Raw genomic sequence first — 21554 nt, forward strand, 5'->3', positions numbered from 1 at the left:
AAACAATGAATCCCAAGCTCTAAAGGTAGATGAATCCAATATACAATAATTTATATTTATACAGTTTATTATTTATTACTTTTTATGAAATATTTGATATTATTTAAACAGTATCACATATTGAATGCAGCACTTTACAAACTAATTTGTTTTGTATGTTACAGCAATTGTAAAATACTCTATTTCATTGAAAAAAATGGCCGTTCAGTTTCTTGTATATTTTTCTCGAGAGCTATGCTTTTACGAACATAATATGGTTATATAGAACATAATATTTAGTTATTTAAAACAAAAATATTAATTTAAGCCTAATTAAATAAAGTTTATTTGACTTTAACTATTTAAATTTAATAAATCATAATTTATCTAAAGTTCCAAGTATCTCTGATGTCTCTGAAAGACACCAATTCAAAGACTTCTGACTTCTCTACTGGGTAAATTTTTCTACATTGTGTGTCCATACCGACGCGGACGTAGAGATCAACTGACGTCAATAATAATATTTAAAGTATTATTATTCAAATATTTTTCGGACAACAAGGCAGACCTTCCTTGGCTAGTGAATTAAATCAAATTAAAAACCTAATCACAAGTCCAAAACGCAACTTCTTATACTTGCAATGATAGCAGTACAGTTAGCAAAAAAAAATACTAGCAGCATTCGATTAAAATTGCACTTTTCGATGACCTTAATAAAGTGATTCATATTTAACATCAATTATTTGTGTCATTCATTCCTACCGATTGTTTTGCACACAGTTCTACCGCGTGTGTGAGTATAAACACATTGGTGTTTATGGTTGTGAGTGAGAAATATTTTATAGATTCATTTCTCTATTGACTCAACTTTTACATAGTATCATGTGAGTGTCTCCTCTCGAAAATGCTAAATGCAATTTAAAAAGTCTTTAATTCCAGAAATTCAAGTGTTCCATGAAGGTTAGCAAGGTTGTAAGGGTGTTTGGCTAGAAGTGATCATTTACCTTTTCGTTGCTCAAGAATTCGCTAGCTGTCGTTGTTATTAACATGTTTCCTCACTATGAAACAGATCTTGGTTTTTTTTATCATGAAAAAATCATAACAGAAGCATCTAACTGTGTTAACTATACCACTGTGCGTCGGATGTATTACAAAAATAAAATTTTTCTGTTCCTCTACTTTTATCTGTTATTTATACAGTCACGATCACTTATATTAGAAGATACTTTATTGAGTATTTAATGTCGCCAAAAAGCATAGTTTTTTTGATGTGTGACTAAATCTCGATTAAGTGTGGTAATTGGTAGGTTTATAGAAATATTAGTTAATACCAATGATATTATAGTATTGAAAGAGGTAGATATGTCACTAGCGCGCCGAAAATCATTCGCCTAAATGGAGTCAATTGGTTCCTATGGTCGTAGTCGCTCTCTCGATACGAAAACGGTACGCACGCGTTTGTTGTTGACAGAATTGCTTACAATTTAATATAGGTACATCATTAAAATGCCGACTTGTGTTATAGGAAGATGCAGTAATTACGAAAGTAAAAAGAAATCATAGATTAACATACCACAGTTAAGAAATTGATTATAACATTTTATTTGATTTCATTAATTCTCTAACAAAATAAATATGACGCCATGACATCGCCGATCGCCAACAAGCCGAGTCAAGCCGAATGCCGCAAAGTGACTCAAGTCTCGCGTGTAGACATAGATTAACGTACAGAAATGGCGAAATATTGATGCTGTCTGTTTCGGGATGATCGAGGTGGTATATATTTTTGGGAAGTTATGTAAAAAAAGCGTTGTTCCAGTATAATACGAAATGTGATAACAAACAAGTGCGTATATAGGTAGCTGAACTATCAAACTATAAAAACAAGTTTTAGGGTAGGTAGCGGACGTAGACTATTTGCTTACGTAGGACTTTTTTTCAGTAACACTGTCCCTTTCGGTATATCCCTTGCTAACTGAAGAAGAATCAATGGATTATTTTATTCTTCTCCTATTATCTTATTGTAATAAAAACTCAACAATAAGACATTCATCAATAATATAAGATTCAAAAAATAATAATTGTAAACTTAAAACTTTTTGGGAGCCGTCGTTAGTAAAATTGTAAAAATGGGACCCTTACTGTAAATAAATTTCAGTTTTATTTTGTTATGTCTGTATATTTTTCATTATTTTATGTACACATAATTGATATCATCGATGTGGCTATATAAGTACTATAATTAATATAAAATTATTTTTTATAAAATCAATGACACTTTATTAGGTATATTATATAAAATTATTTTTTATAAAATCATATATGATGGATGATGATTCAAAATATGAAGCAATTTGCAAATTAGATTTATCTCTTTTTCGCTTGCGATAAATACATTCACTATCCTTCTTTGACATATAATCGTAATGTAGTGTGCTATTGCAATGTTAAATTATTCATGTGTGCGTTAGTGTATCATTTATAAACACCGAATGTTGTCTAGGTAACCTCTCTATATTTTTAAATATCATTGGTTAATACGTAGTACATCCTATATAACACAGATATTATTTCCATGTTTAAATCATTAGGCTAATCATTTTAATGTCAACTTAAGAAAAAACTTTTTAAGTTAATTTGCCAAGATGCTGGTAGGTACAGCATAGTTCACTATCCCCGCGTCAGCTGTATGAGTGCAACATTGCCATTCCTTGAAGTAATAATAAAACAACTCACCAGAGATAAGTACTTATGTATTTAGAAAACATTTACCGCCAATTTAAGCGGCAACTCAAAAACTTGTGGTTTTTGTTTGTTTAATTTAATAATATCTAGACCTTAAAAAATATTGTAAGCGACGTTGTATAACTAGGTAAAAAACGCCAGTGTCGTCATTCATCATAATGAACCCACACCACTCCCGATTTTTTACCCTTCTAGTAAAACTGTTGCATAAAATACTATACACATATTAAATTGTAATGACTTACCATGTTCGAGCAACGCAAAGGCAATATCAGGGTGGTTGTTTCTACAAGCGATGTGCAGCGCTGAGTGGCCGTTCTTAGCCAATGAGTGTGGAGACGCACCTTTATAACAAAAATATATTATTTAGACTCAGTAATACCTAAATGTTTAGAGTTTAAGCATGTATTATGCTTTGTATATATATTATCTAGGCCTGAGATAATCTATATACATCAAGATTAAGCCTCTTGTTGTTAGACACCGCATGGCAACAGGCCAGGATTATCACTTTAGTGTGCTTGACAGCTACGTCTTACACTCGAGATCTGTTAGTCACTTTGTATTAGGGTGTAGTAGAGGCTGCCATAGTCTATCTAGACGCATGAATTATCTGTTGTGACTCAAGCCCAATCACAACAATACCGCCCGCATTAATGTCTGACATTTCACAATAGCGACATTCACTCGCAACTTTCTGCCTCGTACAGCCACTTTGTAGAATCATTTGCCGGCTGCTGTATTCCCCAACTGATACGACCTAGAGCCCTTCCAGTCCAGAACGTATGTTATCCCATCTCAAAATCCTGTAACGCCTCTCATGATCTCTGGTATTGGACAGCTGGTTTTCAGTTTCCATCAGGAAAGCCTCCTATTTTGTTATTTTAATTTTTGTATTTTGATCTGTAGTGCCTCCGCCAAGTCAAGCAAAAATAAGCGGCACAGCCGTACCATCCTCTTCTCGAAATAGTTCAGGCCATGTTCAATAAAACGCTAGTTCGCAACAGTTCATCCTCATACAAAGCGAAATTGTCAAAATTATTTGAAATATCAGTGTTTATCTTATTTTTTCAAATTCAAGCTAGCTAGCTACTTATAAATAATTCAGCTTGTACCTTAATGTGTAAGAAGTTTTTTTTTTTCATAATTGCTGTGGCTGTGTTCCGTTTATATACCCTACTTAGCCTAGAGTGGCAGACGTTGTGAAAATTTTTAGACCTTTAATATGAGACAGGCGGACAAACGAGCGTACGGGTCACCTGATGTTATGTGTTCACCGCCACACATTCTCTTGTAACACCAGAGGAATAACAGGACTGTTTCCGGCCTTTTAGAAAGCTGTACGCGCTTCTTTTGAAGGTACCCATATCGTTCTGGAAACACCGCACAAGGAAGCTCGTTCCTCAAGAAGAAAGTTCCTTGTAAGTAAGTAAGTTTGTCATCGTGGTTTCCGTGAGCTAATTTTATTTTGTTTATACGAGTCATGATCGTCCGAGCTGGTCTCACCACCACATCGGTTGCCGTATCACATAGCTGTAACGGGCACCAGTCATAGAGGTGTGTACCTCTGTCCAGCAACAGCAGCGCGATGTCGGGATGTCCGTAGTACGTGGCCATGTGGAGCGGCGTGACGTGGCCGCAGCCCGGCGGGCCGGGTTGCGCGCCCCTGGCCAGCAGCAGACGGGCCACGCCCATGTCTCCGTACTTGGCGGCCAGGTGCAGGGGGGTGAAACCTTTCCGAGTCTCCGCTTCGATAGGCGCGTTGTAGTCGAGCAGTATAGATGCTACCTCTTCTTTCCCTGTAATTATATAAAAAGAGTTAAGTGCGAGTCGAACCTCCACACAAAGGGTTCCATATGAACACTATGTACTCTTAAGTGTTTATGTAATTGAAAACTTGTGGGAAATTTATTGAATTTGCCGTTATTTTGCGGTAATCCACAGTTATCCAAATGCTGTGGTCTTCTTCAGTGTTCATTCCACTAAGGTTCGTCTTCAATCAATTCGACACATGTTTCGCCTCTACAGGAGTCATCCTCACGAGTTGTTGACTCGTCAAATGCTGGCACGAGTCTCTTGTGTTAATTGAGTTTTGTATGGCTGCCATTTTGGGATCCATATTTTTAATTTTATGTCAAAATTTCCGCTGTCATTACTGATGTTTTTTATGGCAGCCTGCTAACATACATACAGGCAGACGTAAGGAAAGCTGAATCCTAGTATAAGGTTTCCCGTTGGTCCTCGGGATCTGAGCTCTACACAGGCAAATTTCATGTCAATCAGAAAATGAAAATGATTATTTTAAATATTTTATTGCTGAAAATACGAGCACGTGATATCCTAAAGTTAGCATCATCTCCATAACCAGATGATGATATAACTGATCTGGAGGCAATCAATTGCGTAATAGTAATTAATCTGTCACCAAAGTGACAGAATATGTTATGTGCATGTTACTTAAACCCTCCATAAAGGAACCCAACAGTAATATAATACACCACTATTTGACGGCAAAAACACGTCTGGCAGCAGTAACAATATAATTTAATTTATATTATTGATTGAAATTTAAATTGGTAAAATGTTTTCCGTTTCACAACTGTGCATTTCACATGAAACACTCTCCTCACACATCCACTTTACGAAAGCAGCTATCAGCTAAAGTGTATGCAAACCGTGATAACTTGGGAACAATACAAGTAATTAATACAGTAATGTAACTCAACGGTTCCATGAAAGTTATATCTACGTCTGAGCGGAGCGCTAGGGTCGGTACAAACAAAAAGATTGACTGCGCGGACGACGCGACACAGCTAATTCAAAACCGGACAGCGACCAGTCTCGGCAGCGTCCGGCACTCGTACATGGCGCTCAATAGTTTTGTCTTCCCAAGATTGCTTTGCGGCCGTGTAAATCATGCGTTTGCGTGCGTGCGTCGATCTAGCGCTTTAGTATGAAGTTGAAGTAGTGTTCTATTACTATACTTTGTTCAGGTGTCCATTTGTTTCCTACCACCTCACATTGTCTGTTTGCAAATACTCACCCTCTTTAGCAGCAATATGTAGCGGTGAATACTTGTCCTTGGTTGTGGCGGCAACATCGGCGCCATGTTGCAGCAACAGAGCAGCAATATCAGCGTGACCGAGTCGCGCGGCAACGTGGAGAGGAGTTTGTTCGTCTCGGGCGCGAGCTTCCACCTGAGGAAGGAGAGTTTAGACTTTAGAGAGTTTTCCTCAGAGGTTTAAGGTAGATAGACAGTTTATTGTGTAGGCTGATTATATACACTCTGATTCGTAATCTTATCAATAGAAGCGATCTCTTCCAGGCGACCAAAATGAGTTATAGAAAGCAATTGGTTCATTGGATTTCATAATCGTAATACTTTATATTTAGAAAATAATAAAAAATATAATTATAGCTGACCCAACGTTCATTGTTCTGAAAATGATAAAAAACTTGCGGGCTCTGAGAAATAATTCTATTATTATTATTATGATCAGTAGCGTAGCTACGTAGGGGCTAGGCGGGGCAGTGCCCCGGGGCCCTCGAACCCTTACCAGAAATCTCCATCGAACAGAAGTTTTGGAAATTTCTCCCGTTTTCAAAATAAATATGACAGGTTGCAAACCCACTTTAATCATGTCAACTCAGTTGAGAGAAATTCAAAAGTTATGCCTGGGGAATTCCTCTAAATTCTTTCAGTAGGTTGGCAGTACTGTCAATTTGACGGATAGTGATACGTGCGTTTTATTGTGAATTCGAATTAAGATTCTTTTTTCAAGAACGTTTTAAAAATTAATGCTGTATAAGGAGTAAGTAAGCTAATGTCTATAAACTTTTTTGTACTGGTCAATATACTGGTTCAATTTTATTTGATTTTACCACTCACACTGATGTCCTTTAAGTCAATAAATCGTATCAAATCTATAGATTTCGGCTACAGCTCATTGTATAACGCAAAATATCGTGCAAAAATACAAATCACCTGCAGTAGGTACAATATTTAATATTAATATTGTAGGCCCTAGTTTTTGACTTCAATTTATTAATTAGTTCTACCTCAACTAATTTAAGCATGGACTGTTCACCAATTATTTAAGGAAATAATAAGCAAATATATATGCGAATAAAAAAATATTAAAAAATAACATGGGTCAAACTCGACTGCAACATTTATCGCTAATAGCAATTGCTAACAATTGCTGCGGTTTTGTTTTCAATTGAAAACAAAACCGCATCAAGCCTGGATTTAAGTCATTGCCACTTTTGCGAAAACTAAAGCTAGGAAAAATTTGTAAATATAATTGTTATTAAGTCAGTTGGTAGGCCCGACCTTTATATAATAAACCCTTGAATCTTCTCAATTTCGATTGCCAAACCTACTCCAAGTATTAATTGTAATATATGTTGTTACTGTTTAATATTTTTATTACCTGTCCTGCAGTGCACAAAAAAGAGCTTAAGTAGCTTAGTTTTTTTGAAGTGTTTGTATATTGCATATTTTAAAACCTAATGAGTTTACATAGAAGTGGGGCTCCGTTTTTAATTTGCCCCAGGGCCTTTGGCTACCTAGCTACGCCACTGATTATGATTATATTATATATTTTATTATTATTAATATATACCTACTAAATTCCAAACGCCTACGCTTTATGGTTCCAGATGTATTGTGATGAGTCCATACATAGGTGGAAATTTCTTTATATATATTTACATACTTAAACATTAAAATATAGTCAATGCCTTACAAGAGTAAGCCAAAAAAGTAAATGTCCCGCGCCGTGGCCGCGTCCCCGCCCGCTCCAGCACCATGTTCATGTTATGTAATACATCCCCCCACCTTAGCGTTGTTCCGCAGCAGCACCCGCACCAGGTCTGTCTGGTGCGCGCGGGCCGCCAGGTGCAGCGGCGTCTCGCCCCGCGCCGTGGCCGCGTCCCCGCCCGCTCCAGCACCATGTTCATGTTATGTAATACATCCCCCCACCTTAGCGTTGTTCCGCAGCAGCACCCGCACCAGGTCTGTCTGGTGCGCGCGGGCCGCCAGGTGCAGCGGCGTCTCGCCCCGCGCCGTGGCCGCGTCCCCGCCCGCTCCAGCACCATGTTCATGTTATGTAATACATCCCCCCACCTTAGCGTTGTTCCGCAGCAGCACCCGCACCAGGTCTGTCTGGTGCGCGCGGGCCGCCAGGTGCAGCGGCGTCTCGCCCCGCGCCGTGGCCGCGTCGGCGTCGGCCCCGCCCGCTCCAGCACCATGTTCATGTTATGTAATACATCCCCCCACCTTAGCGTTGTTCCGCAGCAGCACCCGCACCAGGTCTGTCTGGTGCGCGCGGGCCGCCAGGTGCAGCGGCGTCTCGCCCCGCGCCGTGGCCGCGTCCCCGCCCGCTCCAGCACCATGTTCATGTTATGTAATACATCCCCCCACCTTAGCGTTGTTCCGCAGCAGCACCCGCACCAGGTCTGTCTGGTGCGCGCGGGCCGCCAGGTGCAGCGGCGTCTCGCCCCGCGCCGTGGCCGCGTCGGCGTCGGCCCCGCCCGCTCCAGCACCATGTTCATGTTATGTAATACATCCCCCCACCTTAGCGTTGTTCCGCAGCAGCACCCGCACCAGGTCTGTCTGGTGCGCGCGGGCCGCCAGGTGCAGCGGCGTCTCGCCCCGCGCCGTGGCCGCGTCCCCGCCCGCTCCAGCACCATGTTCATGTTATGTAATACATCCCCCCACCTTAGCGTTGTTCCGCAGCAGCACCCGCACCAGGTCTGTCTGGTGCGCGCGGGCCGCCAGGTGCAGCGGCGTCTCGCCCCGCGCCGTGGCCGCGTCGGCGTCGGCCCCGCCCGCTCCAGCACCATGTTCATGTTATGTAATACATCCCCCCACCTTAGCGTTGTTCCGCAGCAGCACCCGCACCAGGTCTGTCTGGTGCGCGCGGGCCGCCAGGTGCAGCGGCGTCTCGCCCCGCGCCGTGGCCGCGTCCCCGCCCGCTCCAGCACCATGTTCATGTTATGTAATACATCCCCCCACCTTAGCGTTGTTCCGCAGCAGCACCCGCACCAGGTCTGTCTGGTGCGCGCGGGCCGCCAGGTGCAGCGGCGTCTCGCCCCGCGCCGTGGCCGCGTCGGCGTCGGCCCCGCCCGCTCCAGCACCATGTTCATGTTATGTAATACATCCCCCCACCTTAGCGTTGTTCCGCAGCAGCACCCGCACCAGGTCTGTCTGGTGCGCGCGGGCCGCCAGGTGCAGCGGCGTCTCGCCCCGCGCCGTGGCCGCGTCCCCGCCCGCTCCAGCACCATGTTCATGTTATGTAATACATCCCCCCACCTTAGCGTTGTTCCGCAGCAGCACCCGCACCAGGTCTGTCTGGTGCGCGCGGGCCGCCAGGTGCAGCGGCGTCTCGCCCCGCGCCGTGGCCGCGTCGGCGTCGGCCCCGCCCGCTCCAGCACCATGTTCATGTTATGTAATACATCCCCCCACCTTAGCGTTGTTCCGCAGCAGCACCCGCACCAGGTCTGTCTGGTGCGCGCGGGCCGCCAGGTGCAGCGGCGTCTCGCCCCGCGCCGTGGCCGCGTCGGCGTCGGCCCCGCCCGCTCCAGCACCATGTTCATGTTATGTAATACATCCCCCCACCTTAGCGTTGTTCCGCAGCAGCACCCGCACCAGGTCTGTCTGGTGCGCGCGGGCCGCCAGGTGCAGCGGCGTCTCGCCCCGCGCCGTGGCCGCGTCGGCGTCGGCCCCGCCCGCTCCAGCACCATGTTCATGTTATGTAATACATCCCCCCACCTTAGCGTTGTTCCGCAGCAGCACCCGCACCAGGTCTGTCTGGTGCGCGCGGGCCGCCAGGTGCAGCGGCGTCTCGCCCCGCGCCGTGGCCGCGTCCCCGCCCGCTCCAGCACCATGTTCATGTTATGTAATACATCCCCCCACCTTAGCGTTGTTCCGCAGCAGCACCCGCACCAGGTCTGTCTGGTGCGCGCGGGCCGCCAGGTGCAGCGGCGTCTCGCCCCGCGCCGTGGCCGCGTCGGCGTCGGCCCCGCCCGCTCCAGCACCATGTTCATGTTATGTAATACATCCCCCCACCTTAGCGTTGTTCCGCAGCAGCACCCGCACCAGGTCTGTCTGGTGCGCGCGGGCCGCCAGGTGCAGCGGCGTCTCGCCCCGCGCCGTGGCCGCGTCCCCGCCCGCTCCAGCACCATGTTCATGTTATGTAATACATCCCCCCACCTTAGCGTTGTTCCGCAGCAGCACCCGCACCAGGTCTGTCTGGTGCGCGCGGGCCGCCAGGTGCAGCGGCGTCTCGCCCCGCGCCGTGGCCGCGTCGGCGTCGGCCCCGCCCGCTCCAGCACCATGTTCATGTTATGTAATACATCCCCCCACCTTAGCGTTGTTCCGCAGCAGCACCCGCACCAGGTCTGTCTGGTGCGCGCGGGCCGCCAGGTGCAGCGGCGTCTCGCCCCGCGCCGTGGCCGCGTCCCCGCCCGCTCCAGCACCATGTTCATGTTATGTAATACATCCCCCCACCTTAGCGTTGTTCCGCAGCAGCACCCGCACCAGGTCTGTCTGGTGCGCGCGGGCCGCCAGGTGCAGCGGCGTCTCGCCCCGCGCCGTGGCCGCGTCGGCGTCGGCCCCGCCCGCTCCAGCACCATGTTCATGTTATGTAATACATCCCCCCACCTTAGCGTTGTTCCGCAGCAGCACCCGCACCAGGTCTGTCTGGTGCGCGCGGGCCGCCAGGTGCAGCGGCGTCTCGCCCCGCGCCGTGGCCGCGTCGGCGTCGGCCCCGCCCGCTCCAGCACCATGTTCATGTTATGTAATACATCCCCCCACCTTAGCGTTGTTCCGCAGCAGCACCCGCACCAGGTCTGTCTGGTGCGCGCGGGCCGCCAGGTGCAGCGGCGTCTCGCCCCGCGCCGTGGCCGCGTCGGCGTCGGCCCCGCCCGCTCCAGCACCATGTTCATGTTATGTAATACATCCCCCCACCTTAGCGTTGTTCCGCAGCAGCACCCGCACCAGGTCTGTCTGGTGCGCGCGGGCCGCCAGGTGCAGCGGCGTCTCGCCCCGCGCCGTGGCCGCGTCGGCGTCGGCCCCGCCCGCTCCAGCACCATGTTCATGTTATGTAATACATCCCCCCACCTTAGCGTTGTTCCGCAGCAGCACCCGCACCAGGTCTGTCTGGTGCGCGCGGGCCGCCAGGTGCAGCGGCGTCTCGCCCCGCGCCGTGGCCGCGTCGGCGTCGGCCCCGCCCGCTCCAGCACCATGTTCATGTTATGTAATACATCCCCCCACCTTAGCGTTGTTCCGCAGCAGCACCCGCACCAGGTCTGTCTGGTGCGCGCGGGCCGCCAGGTGCAGCGGCGTCTCGCCCCGCGCCGTGGCCGCGTCGGCGTCGGCCCCGCCCGCTCCAGCACCATGTTCATGTTATGTAATACATCCCCCCACCTTAGCGTTGTTCCGCAGCAGCACCCGCACCAGGTCTGTCTGGTGCGCGCGGGCCGCCAGGTGCAGCGGCGTCTCGCCCCGCGCCGTGGCCGCGTCGGCGTCGGCCCCGCCCGCTCCAGCACCATGTTCATGTTATGTAATACATCCCCCCACCTTAGCGTTGTTCCGCAGCAGCACCCGCACCAGGTCTGTCTGGTGCGCGCGGGCCGCCAGGTGCAGCGGCGTCTCGCCCCGCGCCGTGGCCGCGTCGGCGTCGGCCCCGCCCGCTCCAGCACCATGTTCATGTTATGTAATACATCCCCCCACCTTAGCGTTGTTCCGCAGCAGCACCCGCACCAGGTCTGTCTGGTGCGCGCGGGCCGCCAGGTGCAGCGGCGTCTCACCCCGCGCCGTGGCCGCGTCGGCGTCGGCCCCGCCCCCCACCAGCACCAGCGCGATGTTCATGCAGCCCATGAACGACGCCACGTGCAACGGCGTCAGGCCCGACTCCGTCGTCGACGACTTGCCTGCAATACATATACTGACATGGTACTCAATTGAAACATTGCACACTTACCAAGGACCAGTGATTATCGACTGTGTCGCAACGGAGCCCCGGGTTCGACCCTCGCCCGCCCCGTTCTAATGTTTCGGTTTTTGAATTAATTATGTTCGTTTCTTCGACACTTTATAAGATCGGCAATGTTCTTGTGATTTCTTTGGTGTTCCAACAGAGAATGGGCCGCGGTGATTACTCGGTATGTTTGTTTGTATGTAACGGAATCGTTTAACGTGATTTTCGACCCATTCAAAACCTCGGATTCATTTAAAACTTTGCACACTGTCATGGATTGATATCAAACAAAAAATTCATATAGTTTGTCCCATTTTTATACGCTTTATATTAGCTTCACCTATGTAAATATGTATGTTTGTATGTTTGTAACCGACTTATTTGGGCGCGATTTGGACCCACTTTAAACGGCTAGATTTCCTTCAAACTTTGTAGATTTATCAAGGACCAATGTCATTACACTAATTTGATAAAATTATTCAATTTTTCAATTTGCAAAATATGATTTTTGTTAATTTATATAATTTTCATTTATAGCCGATAAGGCAGGTGGGGTGTAGAAGAATTATTATTTTAATAATATCTTAAAAAGCATCCCACGCTATTTTTTACAATAAAATATAAATTATTTACACTATTTTCAATTTAAATTTACTTTCTATTTTTTAGTTCAATTTTATATAAAGCGTGCTTTTTAGGTTTTTTTAACTATTATTTATTCTTATCAAAATCTTAAGAATAAGTGATTTTTTTGTTATAGGTGTTCGTTAATTAGATAGCTGATAAAATAATTTAATATATATTTATAGTCATATCACCTATTATTTATTAAAGCTAACAAGCTTTATTTAATATATTTTATGTGATACGCGATTCTTGTCACCTGCCAAATTATTCTCTAAGATTACTGCATAACAACTAAAATCAAATGAAAGTTATGTATAATTCATGCGATACGCTATTTTTGTCACCTGCAAAATTATGCTTAAAGAGGACTGCACTAAGTTTATATTCAAATAAAAGACCAGTTGTAATTGGAAATATATTAGGCAAATGAATATATTTTGATTGGATATGCAACGCGTTAGATTATTTTGTTTGTTTCAATAAATATTAAATCATATCGGATATAACAACCTTGCGGCTTACTTCACTTCGTATGTCGTATTTAATTAGTATTCGGAGGCCTACACCCTCCCTCCCAAATAAAAATGGCAGCACGGACTAAAAATAGACTTCTCCAGGACGGTACCAGGCTATGCAGCCCTGGAGAATCCGTCCCTGGGCGTCCACAATTAGGGCCTGTACCTAACAGTGGTTGCCCAGGCTGCCCCGCGTATTCTGGAGGGGGAAATCTGCGCTGACTCGGGGCAAACAGAGCAGGAGGCTCAAACCACCCTCTTCCACACTCGCTGTGGACTTTTGCAACTTCAGGGGGCTTCGCTCAAATTTAAATGCCGTCCACTTTCACCTGGAGACGGCGAAGCCGGCCCTGCTCTTTTTAACCGAGACACAGATATCGTCCCTGGCTGATTCATCTAACCTTTCCTACCCGGGGTATAATTTGGAACACTCCTTTATACCACGGGCTGGCGTGTGCGTTTACGTCAGGGAGGATGTCTGTTCTCGACGCCTGAGTTTTCTTGAAGGACAGGACCTATCCACCATCTGGCCGCGTGTAGACTGCGATGACCATCTGCGAATCTACGCATGCCTGCATAGGTCTCATAGCGGTAACGCAGAGACTGACCAGCTCCTCAAACACATCCAAATGGCTACAGATTCCGTGTTGGAGCAGATCCCTACTGCAGAAATCGTGTTTCTTGGCGATTTTAACGCCCACCACGCCGAATGGCTAGGCTCACGTACCACCGATCATGCAGGGAGATCTGTTCACGACTTCGCCTTAGCATATGATCTGACGCAATTGGTTATTGCGCCAACGCGAATCCCAGATGTGCAAGATCATACACCTTCACTGTTGGACCTTCTGTTGACCTCACATCCGGACGGCTACCTAGTTTCCGTTGACCCTCCTCTGGAATCGTCGGACCACTGCCTGATCCGGAGCACCGTGCCGATCACGCACCTAACACGGTCCCGCTTCTTAGGCTGTCGCCGCGTGTGGCACTGACGAGATGCGGTGCTTTTTAGCATCCTACCCGTGGAGGCAGATCTGTTTTTCGCTGGGAGATCCAGATGCCGCTGCTGATGCTGTTGCTGATGTGGTACTGCAAGGTATGGAACTCTACATTCCATCCTCCTCTGTGCCTATCGGTGGCAGGTCCCATCCATGGTTTGACCGCTCCAGCAAAATGGCCTCTCGCCGAAAGCAGGAGTGCTATCAGACTTGGGTCAATGCGGTCGTATCTAAGGATGTGAATTCCAGCGAACTTAAAAAACACTTCAATCATGCCTCCAGGTCTTTCAAAAGAGTTATTGCTGACGCGAAGTCGAAGCACATTGGCAGAATTGGCGAGAGACTTGCACGCCTTCCCTCGGGAACTCGTGCGTTCTGGTCGATCGCCAAGGCTGTCCAAGGAAGCTTCTGCCAGCCAGCCATTCCGCCACTGCACAGGGATGATGACTCGCTGGCCCATGACGCGAAAGAGAAAGCTGATCTCCTGGACTCCCTCTTCGCGTCCAACTCGACTCTGGATGACCAAGGTGCACCACCACCGCATATTCCGCGGTGCGATTCATATATGCCGGAGGTAAAAATCCGGCATAAATGGGCGCAAGCGGTTGAGTCGAAGGGAGAGGCGTTGGCGGTGAGTTTGGACATAGCGAAGGCCTTCGATCGGGTGTGGCATAAAGCGCTTATAGCGAAACTGCTATCCTATGGGCTTCCCGAGAAGTTGTGCAAATGGGTCACTAGCTTTTTGGCTGATCGGAACATCAAGGTTGTTATCAACGGTGCATACTCCGACTTAAAACCCATAAACGCTGGTGTCCCGCAAGGCTGTGTGCTATCCCCTACGCTGTTTCTTCTGCATATCAATGATATGCTGCAAATCAGCAATATTCATTGGTATGCAGACGACAGCACAGGGTATGCTTCCTATACCGGCCGTGCCAACATGTCCCGGGATAGCGTCGACGAGAACCGGAACAAACTTGTGTCTGAAATCGAGACTATGCTTTGCAAAGTCTCGGAATGGGGCCGATAAAATTTTGTCCAATTCAACCCCAAGAAGACACAAGTTTGTGCGTTCACCACTAAAAAGTCTCCCTTTGTCGTATTCCCTCGATTCGAGATCACTCCTCTAACTGCCACAGCCTGTTTTGGCATACTTGGCGTCGATATATCGAGCGACGTTCAGTTCCGTGGTCACTTGGAAGAGAAGGTCAAACTGGCCTCTTAAAAGCTTGGTGTACTCAGTAAGGCGAGACAGTACTTCACTAAAAGCCACCGCCTATAACTTTATAAGGCGCAAATTCGGCCTCACATGGAGTTATGTTCTCACCTCTGGGCCGGTGCTCCCCAGTACCAGCTTCTTCCATTTGACCGCATACAACGAAGAGCGGCTCGAATCATCGACGATCAAGTAATCTCCGATCAGCTTGATTCTCTAGCATTGCGTAGAGATGTGGGTTCTCTCTGCATCTTCTACCGCATTTATCACGGGGAGTGCTCAGAGGAGCTGTTTGGGTTGATTCCAGCGGCCGAATTCCACCACCGGACATTACGTGCAAAGTACCATCCGCATCACGTAGACGTCTGGCTTTCCACAACCGCGCGTTTTGTTCGAAATTTCTTACCTCGCACAGTCACTTTGTGTAATCAACTATCGGCAGCGGTCTTCTCGAACAGATACGACTTAGGGACCTTCAAGAAAAAAGCATACTCCCACTTTAAAGGCCGGCAACGCATTTCTTGACACACCTGTTGTTGCGGATGTCCATGGGCGGTTGCCTCACCTCTCCCCATCCCGTGAGCCTCTTGCCCGTTTGCCCCCTCTCATATATAAAAAAAAAAGACAGTCCTTTTTATACATGCATAAAAAGTACGAAGCAAAGTTCAATTTTTTTATTAAGTACATAATTTGTAAGCACTTTTAAAACCTCACACAACAATAATGTATAGAGTAATATTTAACAGCGCACGATACATCAACATTCCGTAACAAATAGCAACGATAATCAAACGCGTCATAAATCATAACGAAGTGAACTAATATTATATTGTAGCGTAAAAAATAATAGGCGTTTTAAAAATAGCGTATCGTTATATCCCGATTTCAATATATAGCCGTTGCGAACACCTCTAGTCTTTGTACCAAAGACTCCGTACTAATTCGTTACTACAATATTATGAAATGAATCTTATAATAAGAATAAGACGAAAACCAAACTAATCGTTGCTAATGCTGTTGCGGCGAAATACATTTCCGCTTTTGTTAATTTTTTATAATTCTAGGGATTAAAGAGATAATTAGAAAGCTATGATTCATAATTATTGGTATAACCGTTTTAATTAAAGTATTTTATTATTGCAAAAAACTTAAAATTATATGCATGACATAATTTTTTATTTTGTGAAATATTCAGAGCCAATATATTCAGAATGGTGGTCCAATTGCAACCCCAACTTTAAGGATGTAGTTGTTTCACAGCCTGTATACACGATACTCACTAGCACCATATTTGAGCAACAGTTCCACCACTTTGAGCCTGTTCTTCTTGCAAGCAATGTGTAGCGGTGTGAAGCCGTTCAAAGCTCGTGCGTTTGCGTCTGCGTTCCTGTCTAGTAACAACTTGGCTACCTGGAACATAACACGGGCACCATTACAAACAACACATAATACTTAATACATCGTGTACTCTCAAAACACAGCACGTCAGTCAGTCCTTTGTTAAACGTTAATCACGTGTCTAGATCACTGTATTGATATCGCGATATTGCAATCAAATTTAAATACACATTTTTAAATGATTAAAACGCGTGTGCATGTAACTGAGTATTTACATTAATTTTTATGTTAGAGTTCCATTTTGTATTATTATTATTTTTTGGTCACTCCGAGAAACCTCCGAACATTGCTTTAAGGTTTGGAGTTTCTGGAAGAAGCTATATTCAATGAATTCGATTAAAATTTAAAAATTAATTTATATAAATTTGAGCAAACACATCTTGTGGTCTGTTTTCCCCAGATGGCCAACGACTGGACAAGATCGCCAGGGATTAGGGCAGCGCAGGACCGATCGTCGTGGCGATCTTGGGAGAGTAGTATAAGAGAAGTAATGAGTAGTCAGCTATTCAAAAGTTACCGCAGGTTTAACAGTACGTTAATGGCTTACGAGGGGACTATAGACACTTTAAAGCTACTCATGTCATAAACTTAGTTATGATCTGACACAGTAGTGGGGGTAGATTGACAACTGAAGCAATGTCACCTTGACGTGACCGCAGTGTGCGGCGACATGCAGCGCTGTGAGGTAGTCGACCGTGACGTCATCAATGGGCGCTCCCTCCAACAGCAGCACCTTAGCAGTCTCCACGTGTTCACCCTGAACCGACATATGCAGCGGTGTCAGGCCATTCTGTAAAAAAAACGTTGTTAATTTGCATCTGTCGTAGGCGTTCCTCCATAGTGCGGGTTTGAAGGAACTTACTTCGACGTTCCACCAAGCTGTGGATGCAATAGCTACCTTGTGCGGTCATTCTAGGAAAATACCATGATACTTTAAAACAAAATGCGTACACTCTTCTAAAAGGGCTGGCAATGCTCCTGTGAGGTCTCTGGTGTTGCAAGAGCATGTGGGCGTTGATTTTTGAATGAATGTAAGGAAGATAATGTATGTCGTATCGTCCTGGAAACATCGCTCTGCATTCCATAGCTTGGTTGATAATTAATGATTAATTTGATCGGAGTTTCATTGAATCTTGACTCTGAGAATAAAGTATACCATAGTATAAAGTATATAGTTTTTCGTACCTTAGTTTTACTAGTGATAGGTGCACCATGTTGTAAGAGTCTGGACACCACGTTGCTGTGGCCGGACCTGGCAGCGCAGTGGAGCGGAGTGAGGCCGTCACGAGTCACCGCCGCTATGTTAGCACCTGCCACCACAAATATAACGAGTAAATATATACAAGGAATACAAAACTATATTGCAACCCACTAGAACAGGCTTATAAGACATTCCATATTTAAAGACTCAGGTTTGTGGGCGGGTTGTGTATCGCCTTAGGAACCTCTCTCGTACCATCTTGATAAATATAATAGATAAATAAAATAAAAATAAAATAGCCTTTATTATTACTAGTGACTTAATTTTTCTTATAAATAAAACTTAGATTAGCTTAACTAGTAATTTGTCTCTCGACAAAGGCCTCTTCTAAAGACTTATTCGGTCTCTGGCTACTCTCATCCAGTCCGGTCCTGCTATCCTTTTAAAATCGTCCTCCCACCTTCTAATCTGTCTACCTTTCCTTCGTTTCCCGTCTCTTGGATACCATTCTGTAACGGTTTTTGTCCATTTCTCTGAGATAAATATAAGCTGCCTCAAACTAGGCTAAAAAAGCCGGAAAAGCTTTCAGCGCAGTCTACTGTCTTCGGAGAAATGTAAGGCGAAGAGGCAGTGGTGTGATAGGGAATAATACATCCGGTGACCTCCACCTCTGTAAACCCTCTAGAGAGGCTCCCCGTTGATCTGATCTGCAATTCCTTACGTGGCGGTCAATGAACCGACTCAGGGCTGAAGTAGGATGTTACCAACGAAAGGTGCAACATTCTTCATTATTACCGCACATTTTTTTTACATGTTTTTTCTTCTTCTTCTAGCTGATATACCTCAGTGCGCTGAGCGTTTCAGCCATTGTCAAATTTATTTTTCTTTGAGTGTCCTATGATGCAAAGTAATATTAAAAATTTGAATTTAGAACATAATTTTATCAAGGTGCGAGTGTGCGTTAATAAAAACATTGAGCATCTTTCCGAACAAGACACAGGACGTAATAATGTAGGTATGAATACTTTAAAATTAGGAGCAGTTCACTAAAATCCACCATTTTCCTAAATTTTACCGTAAGGTATATACCATATAATATTTTCTAGAATTCGATCGTTATTGGCGATACTACTAATTTGTGTAATACAGTGTGTGTTATTTTTTTCAATATCGTCGGATTCCAAACCTGCCAGGAGTGATTTTACAAAAACTAGATGTTGCAGTTTTTGTATTCATCAATATCGAGCCCAAGACCCCTATGAGGACTTTTCACTTTTAAATGTTTTATTGAAAAAAGGCTCTGTCGTAAATCCTACTACTCTACAGCTGAATATCTAAGTGATCAGACAGCCTGGGACTAGATTATGATTATTTTTGAGATCAATTTTGAGAGAATAGATGCACTCTATGCCATTATATTTCGGGTTTGGCCATCCATGCTCACTTGGAAATCACCCAGTTTACCGACCGAAGCCTCTTTCAGCGGCCGTCCGAATAAAGGAGTAAAACTTAATAGTATTTATTTTATTTTATTTATTTATTAAGGACAATCAACGGGTTACAATTAATCATTATTAAACTAAACAAAATGAGGTACTTACATATTAATTGTTAAATTGTAGACCCACTTAAAGATTGCCACAGCTTGCAAAAGAGAAACTACATAGTTAGAAGCAGAAGAAACGAAAAAGAAGAGAGACAAGATATTATAAGATCCAACAAGCTGTAACAGTCTACTAGCTGGTTCTAGTACAATGAACAAATAACACACAATTGGAGCTAACATAAAAATAAAATCAAAAAAACCCTTATAATAAAATTTCTAAATCTAGTACAATGAACAAATAACACAAATTAGAGCTAAGATAAAAATAAAATCAAAAAAACCTAATAATAAAATTTTTAAAATCTAGTACAATGAACAGATAATACACAATTAGAGCTAACTTAAAAATAAAATCAAAGAAACCTAATAATAAAATTTACAGAAACCCAAATACGAATAAAATGAAATAATACGAAATACTCAAAAGATACTTAACCATTTCGTCACTATATTGTGAATGAAAGTGGTCCGTTAACTTTTTTTTAAATTTAGGAAAACTATCACCTACTATATCAATGTCGAGAACTTTATTTATGCTATTATATAAAGTTAACATCCTATTGATAGGTGCTGAGAGCCCTAGGTGTGTTTTTGAGACGCCAGCTTTGAAAGGCATATAGTTTATAACAGGACTATACGGTCGTGGAATTCTTACAGATATTTTATAAAGTAAGTCAGACGCATCTAAGCCTTCGTTGAGAAGACTTTGTAAAAAACATAGGTCTAATAGTTTTCTACGGTCTCACAGAGTCAATAAGTTATAGTGTCGGAGTCTGGAATAGTAGCTAGAATTTATATTACATAACTTATCGCCAAAACTTACATAGTGCAGAAAGCGCTTTTGGATTCGTTCAATTCTCATAGAATGTGTATTATAGTGAGGATTCCAGGCAACTGAAGCATACTCAAGAATACTCCTGGTAAGAGCGTTAAACAACAATAATTTAGTGTTCGAATTCCGGAAGCCTTTGGAGCTACGCTTAATGAACCCAGTGATCTTTGATGCTTTCTTACATATGTTATCGATATGAGCAATAAAGCTTAGTTTATGATCCATAACGATACCTAAGTCTCTAATATAATTTACATTTTGAACATCATGGCCATTTATACTATATACGAATTGAATCGGATGAACTTTTCTATGAAACGAAATACGATAGCATTTATTATGATTCATTACCATTTTATTAGCAATACTCCAGCGACTTAAACAATTTAGATCATCCTGCAACAAGTAGGAGTCCTTTACAGAGTTGATCGCACTAAACGCTTTCAAGTCATCGGCGTAAAGCAAAATTTCTGAGTTGACAAAGCAGTTTACAATGTCATGATAAATATGTTAAAAAGCACCGGACCAAGAATGGATCCCTGGGGCACTCCAGAGCGCGCCGTGTAAGAAATAGAAGATTCGAAACCACCCAAAACTACTGTCATATGTCTGTCTCTTAGGTAAGAGGCAAACCAGTTAACAATATTTCCGACGAAACCGTAATACTTTAGCTTGTCAATAAGAATGTTATGGTCGACTAGGTCGAACGCTTTAGAGAAATCCGTATACAGCCCATCTACTTGTATATTTCGATCAACTTGAGATGATAATTTTTCAACATAAGTGACTAGATTCGACGAAGTGGATCTTTTTTTATAGAAGCCATGCTGCCTCATGGTTAAAATAGACTTCATATGCCAGTTAATATGAGGGCAAACAAGTGACTCGAATATTTTAGCCAGTAAAGGCAGCTTAGAAATTGGTTTATATTTTGTGACATCCCTTCTATCACCATCTTTAAAAACAGGTACGATAAGACCAATTTTCCATATCGTAGCGAAAACCCCCTCAAATAGCGATCTATTAAATATGATAGTAAGGGGGATAGTTTTGATAAAAATTGGTGGAACTTGATCTGCTCCGGCACCTTTATTTATGTCAATATTTAAGAGCTTTTTTTTAACATCTTCGACAGAGAAAGTTAAATTATCCACAACAGCAACGTTATTAAAATTATGCATGCTGTCTGATATCTGGTCAGAAGAGGATGAAACATCTGAAATAGACATGTGGAGAAATGATTCACAAATTGATCGCATATACTAACACCATCCGTAAAAGTTTGATTATTGTAAACCATAATGCAGGAAATTCACACTTATTATTACGTCGTTGCTTCAGGTAGGTCCAGAAATATTTAGTGTTTGACGTCTAGCTTCTACTCTGTCGGTATAACTTTTATAGCAAGAATTTATAAGTATTTCACACCTAAATCTCAACAACTTGAACTCGA

At 44.2% G+C, this 21554-nt stretch overlaps 1 protein-coding gene across 2 annotated transcripts in view; it reads right to left on the reverse strand.

The window, feature by feature from the left end:
* LOC126979682 (ankyrin-1-like) overlaps positions 1 to 21554 on the reverse strand; it is a 244618-nt gene that overhangs the window by 98121 nt on the left and 124943 nt on the right. For both annotated transcript variants that reach the window (XM_050829118.1, XM_050829117.1), the window contains exons 7-13: positions 17648 to 17772; positions 17106 to 17252; positions 16345 to 16474; positions 11462 to 11661; positions 5768 to 5921; positions 4290 to 4523; positions 2970 to 3068 (exon numbers count right to left, since the gene is read on the reverse strand). In XM_050829118.1, coding sequence (XP_050685075.1) covers positions 2970 to 3068; positions 4290 to 4523; positions 5768 to 5921; positions 11462 to 11661; positions 16345 to 16474; positions 17106 to 17252; positions 17648 to 17772 — 1089 coding nt within the window. The remainder of the gene's footprint in view (positions 1 to 2969; positions 3069 to 4289; positions 4524 to 5767; positions 5922 to 11461; positions 11662 to 16344; positions 16475 to 17105; positions 17253 to 17647; positions 17773 to 21554) is intronic.

This window comes from Leptidea sinapis, chromosome 4 (assembly GCF_905404315.1).
Source record: "Leptidea sinapis chromosome 4, ilLepSina1.1, whole genome shotgun sequence".
In the NCBI taxonomy this organism is placed as follows: Eukaryota; Metazoa; Arthropoda; class Insecta; order Lepidoptera; family Pieridae; genus Leptidea; species Leptidea sinapis.